Consider the following 11,612-nt stretch of genomic DNA (forward strand, 5'->3'; position numbering starts at 1 on the left):
TTTGAATATTACATGTTAATAACTTGATTGGAATTATAACCTTGAGTTGACAGTTTGATACTTTGAAAATTTTGAGCCAGCCCTACCCCCAAGGGCTGTAGGGTGGGGCTCAAGGGAGTCAGTGTGCTAAAATTTCTTCATTTTCCTTGTTTAGAATCAGAGGTGCTAGTTTCAAATCCTTTTTAGTCTGAAATCTGTATGCTTGATATTGAATAAGGTGGTTTTATTGTTTTTTGTCACTTTGAATAATATTTCTGTTCATGTTAAAAACGAAATCAACTCTCTGTATAAATATATCAGGTGACCGTTAAGGCCCATGGGCCTCTTGTTTTCTTCAATGCATTATTTTTTTGTTTCGTTATTATACATTAGTCGGAGATAAAATATAACCTTCCATGTATATCATACTTAAGGAATACACATACTTGTTATGAACCACTAGGATTTCTGTCAGCAAAAAATAATCCTTTTATTACAGGCTGATGATTTCTCATAAGAGTCTTCAAATTTATGAGTTACAAAGCTTAATTCAAATAAATTTGTTTTCAGTTAGACTATAATTGCGTGATTTCTATTTGCAGATTTAAGACTACATGCAATAAACTTGCCCAGCAGGGTAACAACAACAGATAGGGGAATGTCTTTTATTGCAAGTAAGAATTCTCATTTATTTTAAATCTAAAACAAGTATTAAGATGTCATGTCCATTTAATTTCAACTTCTTCAACTTTTGCAATTGTGTGGTCACTTGAAGAATGTGGTGGATTTTAACCTAGTAATCTTTTTAAGACATACACAAATGCATTTTATATGCTCAAAACTGAGATCGGAACAAAAGGAATAAACTTTACCTATCAGATATTAAGAACTGTATCCTTTGCTTTTCAGATTTTCAGTTAACAACCTTAGATTTGACAAATTATATTAATGTTGGTGATGAAGGTATGTCACACATAGGAAAGATTTCTAGGTAAGTAGACAACCCCGAAACAGGCAGCCTGTCTATAATGTATATATACTGTGCTACCTACTGCTCAATGCTACCTGTGACCAGTCTAAATTGTCCAAAAAAAGGCTTTACATATCTATTAACAGATTTTCATCAGAACATTTCATATTTATATACTCGTAATATTCAGTACTTTTGCCAAATAACAACAGATATATATATTGCAATATTTCCAAGTATCTTCCTTATCACATTAGTGAAACAATCATTGTTATTGCCATTTCTCAAAAAACTTCTGAGTAGATCTTTCTTAAATATTTTGTGATGGTTCCCCTTGCTGTGCATGTTTTATTTGGAGACTGATTAGTAAAACAAGGTGGCCACCAGGCAGCTTGAGAGTTTGAATTTTTTTTCACTATTTCACAAGAAGTACTTGACAGATTATTCTCATATTTCATTTGAAGGTTCTCCTTAGTCCATAGTGGTTGTGCATATTTCATTTTGTAAGCTGATTGATAAAAAACAAACAACTGCCTGGTAGCCATCTAAGATTTTGGGAGCTCAAGTTTGTTATCACTGTTTCTCAAGAGGTAAACAATGAGCTCTGACCTCACTGTGAAAGGACACTCTCAAATTAACATGTAAATCATAAGTTACCTCAAGATACGTATACTGTCAAAAAGACTATCAATCTAACAGATAAGAACAAAGAAGAGAAATTAAGGGAAAATGTTAACTTGCATAGCCCAGATACCTCTGGAATCTCTTGTCTTTAGTAATTTTTCTGTCCATCAAATATTTCCAAATGAAAGAGATACAGTTATAGGTTAAAGTCGAAGTCTTGAAATTAGGTCTCAAAAAACAATAAGGAGTTTTCTTGCTCATATCTTAAGAAATTTAATAGCATTTATACACAAAGTAAATGTAAGTGATACAAATCTATACCTTTTACAACAAGAATAAAAGATGTCAAAATTGTTTGCCAATATTAAAACATGCAATGGGGTAAACAGCAGTACATTGTCATCTATGGAAGTGTCAGATTTTCAAAGTTCATAGTACATGACGTTGTATAACATTATTTATCAATAAAGAGTGTATTGATGCTAAAAAAGTACAGAACTTGAATTTTTTACTGCTAAACATTTCCTTCATTTCTAAAGTTCAGTAGCATGTCTTTTAATGAAGCATAATCATCTACAACCTAAATTTCAGTTTGCGGAAATTAATGCTTGCAAATACAAAGATAACGGATCAGGGCATGTTTTTGTTAGAAGGTAAGTTATGCTTTGATAACTATTAATTTTAGTTTTCTGAAAACAATTCTATTGACTTACATGTGCAAAAAAAATTGATTATCTAGGTCACATGACATAGTCACAGAGGTAGACGTGAAAGCACATCCCATTTCATTTTAACATGGTGCGATAGATGTAACAAGGATTTTTGTATTTTTAGTGGAGTATAGATAACTAAAAATTCCAAAATGTTGTAAAAATCGATTAACTCAGGGCAAAGATCGTGGTATTCATTACTTTTTACAACATTCTTTTACTTCATGATGTATCCTACTATTATTCACACATGTATTGATTATTCCTTAGTTTAAAAGATGTAAATATAGTTTGATCCTGATTTTGATATCTCCTTTATTTAACAGGTCTTTCAAACCTTGAAGTATTATACCTTGACAAAACGAATGTCTCGGACCAAGGGGCTGCTGTGATAAAAAGTTGGTATACTTTTAATTGAGAGATCTTAAACAATATGAATAAATGTGTAATAGTAAGTGCCAATGTCATTGGTTGCATTTTGCTCAGAAGGTATTGGAAGCTGAAAAAAATGAAGCATTAATTCTTTTAAGTACTTTGTAGTGGCATTTTGCCAAAAAAATGTGGGAATTTATGTTATTAATTTCATGTCAAGTCAACCGTTGATGATATAATAATTTGTCTATATCTCATCAACTTTTATGTGTTTATGCCAATTCAAAATAAGAGAAAATAGGCTCTCTGTCATTGATTGAAAAAATATGTTATTATCGTATTATCAGTTGTGAAAAGATCTTGTTTTTTGACTTAATGTCTATGGATTGTGACTTGCAGGTTTCCCAGGTCTAAGGGAGCTGAGTCTTTCTTCCACATGGTAATTGCTGATTATATTTCAAATTATTTCATTTAATTATAAGGAAATATAATAACCATTATATAATCACTGTCTTTCTGCCTATCCATCCATAGTTAGGATTCTGGAGATTATCTTTGAATCCAGAAGACTAATTTTTTCTGAAATTGAACATGGTGAGAGGGAGATGGGCAATAGAGGTTAAGTTTTAAAGGTCAGCTACGAAAAAATAGGCCATGGTGATAAAGTCAAATTTTGAAAATTTGGCCTCTAGTAGGTAGGACCGATTCAACATGAACATATTTTTCTACATGATTTTGGAGAATAATTCTAATTTTAAAGCACATGATTGATCATGAGCTAAAACAGTGTTAGGCCAATCCGATTGGTAATATAGCCAATATTCTTTTGAGCAGACTGCATGCATGAACCTTTCATGGTTTTCGTGGTACCATTACTATTCAGGAGGTGTGATATATGATTCTGTTTCTGTGATCAACAGTATAACAAGCGCTCTACTTCAAGAAAGCACTCTGAACAGATGTATCAACCTAACTAAAGTCAACCTCAGCCGTACAAGTGTGACAGAGAGAGGTAAGGTCAAGTCAGTCATACAGGTGTGACAAAGAGGTAAGGTCAAGATCCGTAATACCGGTGTGACAGTGACAGAGAGAGGTAAGGTCAAGATCAGTAATACCGGTGTGACAGAGAGAGGTAAGGTCAAGGTCAGTAATACCACAGGTGTGACAGAGAGAGGTAAGGTCAAGATCAGTAATACCGGTGTGCTAGTGACAGAGAGAGGTAAGGTCAAGATCAGTAATACCGGTGTGACAGGGAGAGGTAAGGTCAAGATCAGTAATACCGGTGTGCTAGTGACAGAGAGTGGGAAGGTCAAGATCGGTAATACCGGTGTGACAGTGACAGAGAGAAGTAAGGTCAAGATCAGTAATATCATTGTGGCAGAGAGAGGTTAGGTCAAGATCAGTCATACAAGGGTGACAGTGACAGAGAGAGATAAGGTCAAGATCAGTAATACCGGTGACAGAGAGTTAAGGTCAAAATCAGTAATACCGATGTGCTAGTGACAGAGAGAGATAAGGTCAAGATCAGTAATACAAGTGTGACAGAGGTAAGGGCAAGATAAGTCATACCGGTGTGACAGGGAGAGGTAAGGTCAAGATCAGTAATACCAGTGTGACAGATGTAAGGTCAAGATAAGTAATATCAGTGTGACAGAGAGTTAAGGTCAAGATCAGTAATACCGGTGTAACAGGGAGAAGTAAGGTCAAGGTCAGTAATACCTGTGTGACAGGGAGAGGTAAGGTCAAGATCAGTAATACCAGTGTGACAGATGTAAGGTCAAGATAAGTAATATCAGTGTGACAGAGAGTTAAGGTCAAGATCAGTAATACCGGTGTGACAGGGAGAGGTAAGGTCAAGATCAGTAATACCAGTGTGACAGATGTAAGGTCAAGATAAGTAATATCAGTGTGACAGAGAGTTAAGGTCAAGATCAGTAATACCGGTGTGACAGGGAGAAGTAAGGTCAAGGTCAGTAATACCTGTGTGACAGGGAGAGGTAAGGTCAAGATCAGTAATACCAGTGTGACAGATGTAAGGTCAAGATAAGTAATATCAGTGTGACAGAGAGTTAAGGTCAAGATCAGTAATACCGGTGTGACAGGGAGAGGTAAGGTCAAGGTCAGTCATACAGGTGTGACAGTTACAGAGAGAGGTAAGGTCAAGGTCAGTCATACAGGAGTGACAGAGAGAGGTAAGGGCAAGGTCAGTCATACAGGTGTGACAGAGAGAGGGAAGGTCAAGGTCAGTCATACAGGTGTGACAGTGACAGAGAGAGGTAAGGTAAAGGTCAGTCATACAGGTGTGACAGTGACAGAGAGAGGTAAGGTAAAGGTCAGTCATACAGGTGTGACAGTGACAGAGAGAGGTAAGGTAAAGGTCAGTCATACAGGTGTGACAGTGACAGAGAGAGGTAAGGTCAAGATCAGTAATGCCGGTGTGACAGGGAGAGGTAAGGTCAAGGTCAGTCATACAGGTGTGACAGAGAGAAGTAAGGTCAAGGTCAGTCATACAGGTGTGACAGAGACAGAGAGAGGTAAGGGCAAGGTCAGTCATACAGGTGTGACAGAGAGAGGTAAGGTCAAGATCTGTAATACCGGTGCGACAGTGACAGAGAGAAGTAAGGTCAAGATCAGTAATATCATTGTGGCAGAGAGAGGTTAGGTCAAGATCAGTCATACAAGGGTGACAGTGACAGAGAGAGATAAGGTCAAGATCAGTAATACCGGTGTGACAGAGAGTTAAGGTCAAAATCAGTAATACCGATGTGCTAGTGACAGAGAGAGAGAAGGTCAAGATCAGTAATACCGGTGTGACAGAGAGAGGTAAGGTCAAGGTCAGTCATACAGGTGTGACAGTGACAGAGAGTTAAGGTCAAGATCAGTCATACAGGTGTGACAGATGTAAGGTCAAGATCAGTAATATCGGTGTGACAGAGAGGTAAGGTCAAGATCAGTAATACCGGTGTGCTAGTGACAGAGAGAGATAAGGTCAAGATCAGTAATACAAGTGTGACAGAGGTAAGGTCAAGATAAGTCATACCGGTGTGACAGGGAGAGGTAAGGTCAAGATCAGTAATACCAGTGTGACAGATGTAAGGTCAAGATAAGTAATATCAGTGTGACAGAGAGTTAAGGTCAAGATCAGTAATACTGGTGTGACAGATGTAAGGTCAAGGTCAGTCATACCTGTGTGACAGAGAGTTAAGGTCAAGATCAGTAATACCGGTGTGACAGGGAGAAGTAAGGTCAAGGTCAGTAATACCTGTGTGACAGAGAGGTAAGGTCAAGGTCAGTCATACCGGTGTGACAGATGTAAGGTCAAGATCAGTAATACCGTTGTGACAGGGAGAGGTAAGGTCAAGATCAGTCATACAGGTGTGACAGAGAGAGGTAAGGTCAAGATCAGTAATACCGGTGTGACAGGGAGAGGAAAGGTCAAGGTCAGTAATACCTGTGTGACAGAGAGGTAAGGGCAAGGTCAGTCATACCGGTGTGACAGATGTAAGGTCAAGATCAGTAATATCAGTGTGACGGGGAGAGAAAAGGTCAAGATCAGTAATACCGGTGTGACAGAGAGTGGTTAGGTCAAGGTCAGTAATACCGGTGTGACAGGGAGAGGTAAGGTCAAGGTCAGTAATACCTGTGTGACAGAGAGGTAAGGTCAAGATCAGTCATATCGGTGTGACAGAGAGAGGTAAGGTCAAGGTCAGTCATACCTGTGTGACAGGGAGAGGTAAGGTCAAGATCAGTAATACCGGTGTGACAGATGTAAGGTCAAGATCAGTAATACCGGTGTGAAAGGGAGTGGTTAGGTCAAGGTCAGTAAAACCGGTGTGACAGAGAGTGGTTAGGTCAAGGTCAGTAATACCAGTGTGACAGAGAGGTAAGGTCAAGGTAAGTCATACAGGTGTGACAGAGAGGTAAGGTCAAGGTCAGTCATACAGGTGTGACTGAGAGTTAAGGTCAAGATCAGTAATACCGGTGCAACAGGGAGAGGTAAGGTCAAAGTCAGTAATACTGGTGTGACAGAGAGAGGTAAAGTTAAGGTCAGTAATACCGGTGTGACAGAGAGAGGTAAGGTCAAGGTCAGTAATACCAGTGTGGCAGAGAGAGGTAAGGTCAAGGTCAGTAATACCTGTGTGACAGGGAGAGGTAAGGTCAAGATCAGTAATACCGGTGTGACAGATGTAAGGTCAAGATCAGTAATACCGGTGTGAAAGGGAGTGGTTAGGTCAAGGTCAGTAATACCGGTGTGACAGAGAGTGGTTAGGTCAAGGTCAGTAATACCGGTGTGACAGAGAGGTAAGGTCAAGGTCAGTCATACAGGTGTGACAGAGAGGTAAGGTCAAGGTCAGTCATACAGGTGTGACTGAGAGTTAAGGTCAAGATCAGTAATACAGGTGCAACAGGGAGAGGTAAGGTCAAAGTCAGTAATACTGGTGTGACAGAGAGAGGTAAAGTTAAGGTCAGTAATACCGGTGTGACAGAGAGAGGTAAGGTCAAGGTCAGTAATACCAGTGTGGCAGAGAGGGGTAAGGTCAAGGTCAGTAATACTGGTGTGACAGAGAGGTAAGGTCAAGGTCAGTCGTACTTGTGTGACTTAGAGAGGAAAAGTTAAGGTCAGTAGTACTGGTGTGACAGAGAGAGGTAAGGTCAAGGTCAGTCATACTTGTGTGACAGAGAGAGGAAAAGTTAAGGTCAGTAATACTGGTGTAACAGAGAGGTAAGGTCAAGGTCTGGCATATAGGGGTGACAGAGAGAGGTAAAGTTAAGGTCAGTAATACCGTTGTGACAGAGAGAGGTAAGGTCAGTTAAAGAGGTGTGACAGAGAGAGGTAAGGTCAAGGTCAGTAATATCAGTGTGACAGAGAGAGTTAAGGTCAAGATCAGTCCAAAAGGTTAGATCAAGGTTATTTATATTAATGTGATAGAGGGTAAGGTCAAGATCAGTCATAGAGGTGTGACATAGAATTAAGGTTAAGTGTACAGGTGTGATGGAAAGGGAAGTTTCAAGGTCAGACAGTCATGTGCAATAGGTGAAGCTCAGCTGAACAGTTTACAAAGACACGCATGTTCAATGTCAGCCATGCAGACGTGAGAAAATCAAGATCAGCTTTAACAGAGGCAAGGTGATCAGTTACACAGGGATGACAGAGTTAAGGTCAAGATCAGTCTAACAAGTGTAAAATAGTAGGTGTCAACCAGAGCCACACAAGGGGGTGACAGAGGAAAGATTTCTTCATCTGTAAATATGACAGAGGTTAAGTTATATTTTTTTTCAAATCTCCCATCAGAATTGACACAGGCACTCGCCGTCACAAAAACTAAAACGGCACACTACATTGAATGGCCAGTATATTTGAGAACTTTTGTTTACAGGTAGCTGAACCCAACTATGTGGTCTTCATGTTTCCTGTTACAGAAGTCGTGCCTCTACATCACAACTTATAATGGATATCTCATTTTAAACAATGACTATTCCAAGTTAGAATATTGATGAAAAATTGAAACTTTTCATTTATCATGCTCTACTGTAATGTAACTAATGCGTTTATCAAGAGAACCTAATACATGGCTAAGTCCCATGTCAATTGAAGTAATTCAGCGTATACATGTTAGTGGTGTAAATTGGCAATTAAATCATTAAAACTCACCTTATTATTTGTGTTCAAATGTTTTCAGCTTTCCCAAAAAAATTACTTTGTTATGCCAAAGAAGCTATTAATTATAGATTTGTAGTTTTCTTAATAAAGTGTGCAGATATTTTTAGATTTCTTCTTCGATTTGAAGGTGTACAAATTATCCAGATGCCCAGTCTGGTGCTCCTCAACCTTGATGGAACTCGCGTTCGGCCGTCCATTGAGGAAACTCTTCACACCTCGTGTCCGACCCTCAAGAAGGTCACTCTCTCCAACCTGCTACCATATAACCCAAATGAAGACGAGGACTGAAATTGTTTATATAATGACTTCTGGAAATCACGGATACTGAAAAAACCCAGACGTTTTAAGCCGATATATTTAGTTTCTGGTAGTCGACAAGAACATCCAGTGCTTCGATGGATTTTTTAATCTATCAGATGTGCGATATGGATATTATATATTTTTCAATGTGAAGCCCGTTGATAATGGATCACCTGCCTAATCATTATTGATGTTTGCTGTATTGTTGCTAATGTTATGGGCTGTACTATAAATCATTAATTGATACAAGGTATACCTCCACTATTTTGAGAGGTACCATTTTTTGAAATTCTTAAATGTGTTGAGCAGTTCCATGTATGACGACACATGATTTACATATTACAACCGAGCAACTATGCATTAACAATGATATATACCTGTTCTTCATGTGCAGATAAAAATGGGAGCTTACCAAAAATCAGTCATGCACATTTTAACGACACTATTAGTAGATCTTGTGAACATCCTGCGTTTTTGTCAAAATTATCCAAGAATGATGTAATCCTAAAATATATGTAGTACTATTACCAGGTAAATAGTCTGTGTTATATTGCTTTGTGTTGATATCATATATTACGTTATTTGTCAAAATCCACACAGAATGACGTGATAATGAATCCGTGTTATAGATATTAAACGAGTGCATTAAACAAGCTGTTGAAGATCTATTCTTTTGTTTTAGATATAAAACATCTGGCTCCGTTTTTGACAGTACCACAGTTCATTATACACCAGCTGTTGACAGTGTGCGAGTTAGATTGATAGTAGTTTGGTGTACTTGTATATATGTACGTAGTGATGGAAGTTGAGCTAGCATGTGTATGTATGCCCAAGCATGCAGTCCAGGCTATGGGGTTAAAAAAATGTGGATTGAATTTCATGAAATTGGTTAAGTTGAACTGCAGTCAGGAATGCATGCATGAATGAACAAGTCAATTTTCAATCCATCACAACTATTTTCCCACTGCAATGTTCAGATTTCCGTAGCTGTGAAGTTGATCTTCAACTTCTGTCTACAGATTAATTAATGTCAGGAAAATTCATACTGTAAAAGATTTTACTGATATTCAAGACATCAATTTGAATGGATATATTCAAATGAATAAGGCCTTTGTCCACAAACATGTTTTGTTGTTATTTGAACGTGACAAAATTTTCTGATAAGTTTTATCTTTTCTTATCGCGACGACTCCTAAGAATTTTAAAAACTAAAATAGTAAATTTTCTTTTTTTCCCCTTCACATTGAAAGGACTTCGGGTGTTATGTGTCATTTTTGGCCTCATATAAAGTAAAAATTTCAACTTAAATTTATTTAACAATTTCTGTTATACATTATTGGTTAATTGGGGCTATCTTTTTTGTGCATGTTTTTTCCAATGCCCTACCTTAGCAACAAAAATGCTTTGCTATGCAGAAATGGCCAAAATATGGTGTTTTGAACAGGTAGCATGCAGAAATGAAAGCCTCCGAATGTGACAAACAAAAGTTCCTTTCTACGAAAAAACACTGGAATGACAATGTTAAGCATGTCGAACATTAATTTGTTTGTTGCATGTGGAGGCTTTAAGAAATTTTTAAGTATTATGTTAATTTCCTTCAAAACGGCCAATTTTCAAATGAAGATATTTATGCATTTCATTATGAAAATGTGGGTTTATGTCACTGCTTGTAATGTGCCATATCTCTTTAAAACTAGTTGTGGGATGAATTTGCCAATTCAAAATCCCCTTTGTTGTGTGTACATTGTATTGAGGCCCTCCTTTGTTGTGTGTACATTGTATTTGAGGCCGGACATAACCATTAACACCCCTAGTCCTTTGTTGTGTGTACATTGTATTTGAGGCCGTCCTTTGTTGTGTGTACATTGTATTTGAGGCCGGAAAAGACCCTCAACACCCCTAGTCCTTTGCTGTGTATTGAGACTAGGTTTAATAAAAATCAGCAATGCCACAACTGATGAACTCAACCCAAGGTCTATTTCCCTTGATGGTTTTAGCCTATTTTGGTGTCACAGGTTTAGAATTTTATTCCATCAGTATCAAATGTTGATCTGGACCGATAGTGGAGCCAAGTCCTGCTATTGCTCAGTTGAGCTGGTGGAGTTTTCCGTTTTGATGACCCTTAGTCTTCCGATTAAGTGCAACTCCCTTCAATATATCTTTATATATTAGTTCCTTCTCATTTTACCTGCTGAAACTCGCACTTACAGTAGTGTTACAGTAATCCTGTATGTCAAGTTTGTCACATTGCAAGCCAATAATGAGCTCTATTTGATATTCCAAGGTTTGAATTGTTAACCTTTCAAGTGGGTAAAGGTCAGTCATCCCAGGTGAGTTAATAAAATCAACATTTCTTGAGATATGCCATTCAGTCTCAAACATTTGCTTGAATAGTTAGCACATAAAAATGTGAAGGAATGTAATCAACCACATATATGTATAAATATAACTTTGATATGGTATTTGACCTACATATAGCATGATCTTCAAATTAAGGTACCGTTTATATGCTGCAATATAGCCAGAAATATTGATGATTGTACCGATCTTTATATTATTTCATGTCATAAGGCTACAATTTAATGTAAATTGTAGAAATTTATGGCAATATTTTGTTTTATTAATTTTGTTCAAATAAACATTTCATCATTTAAGTTCCGTCTACCTTGTTTGTGAACTGCACATTATGTGTGTACCATATAATAAAGAACTATCCGTAAGAATCTGGCTTGGGGTCATGGTTCAGATGAGAAGAGCATCAGCTATATCTTTTGTTCAAGACATCTATTTTATATAGCACTAAAATACAACATTTTACTCGTGGTACTGTGAATCTGCCAACACCACCTCAAAATGGAATAGCCGAAACATTGTGCTATCAAATGTGAACTTGAATAGTTTTCAATGAACATCGAACAACCAGTACATACAGGATTTTTTTTACCATGTGAATTCTGAAGATAATTACCGTGACACTTTTACAGCCTTCAATGTT

The 11,612-nt window shown here is 37.6% G+C and overlaps 1 protein-coding gene across 1 annotated transcript in view; it reads left to right on the plus strand.

Moving 5' to 3' along the window:
• LOC110466558 overlaps positions 1 to 11,268 on the plus strand; it is a 31,401-nt gene extending 20,133 nt beyond the window's left edge. Inside the window, exons 19-25 of the mRNA XM_021523112.1 lie at positions 582 to 653; positions 889 to 970; positions 2,165 to 2,226; positions 2,610 to 2,681; positions 3,055 to 3,094; positions 3,576 to 3,667; positions 8,445 to 11,268. Coding sequence (XP_021378787.1) covers positions 582 to 653; positions 889 to 970; positions 2,165 to 2,226; positions 2,610 to 2,681; positions 3,055 to 3,094; positions 3,576 to 3,667; positions 8,445 to 8,605 — 581 coding nt within the window. The 3' untranslated portion in view covers positions 8,606 to 11,268. The remainder of the gene's footprint in view (positions 1 to 581; positions 654 to 888; positions 971 to 2,164; positions 2,227 to 2,609; positions 2,682 to 3,054; positions 3,095 to 3,575; positions 3,668 to 8,444) is intronic.
• The last annotated feature ends 344 nt before the right edge of the window (positions 11,269 to 11,612 follow it).

This window comes from Mizuhopecten yessoensis, unplaced genomic scaffold (genome assembly GCF_002113885.1).
Source record: "Mizuhopecten yessoensis strain PY_sf001 unplaced genomic scaffold, ASM211388v2 scaffold11137, whole genome shotgun sequence".
Classification (NCBI taxonomy): Eukaryota; Metazoa; Mollusca; class Bivalvia; order Pectinida; family Pectinidae; genus Mizuhopecten; species Mizuhopecten yessoensis.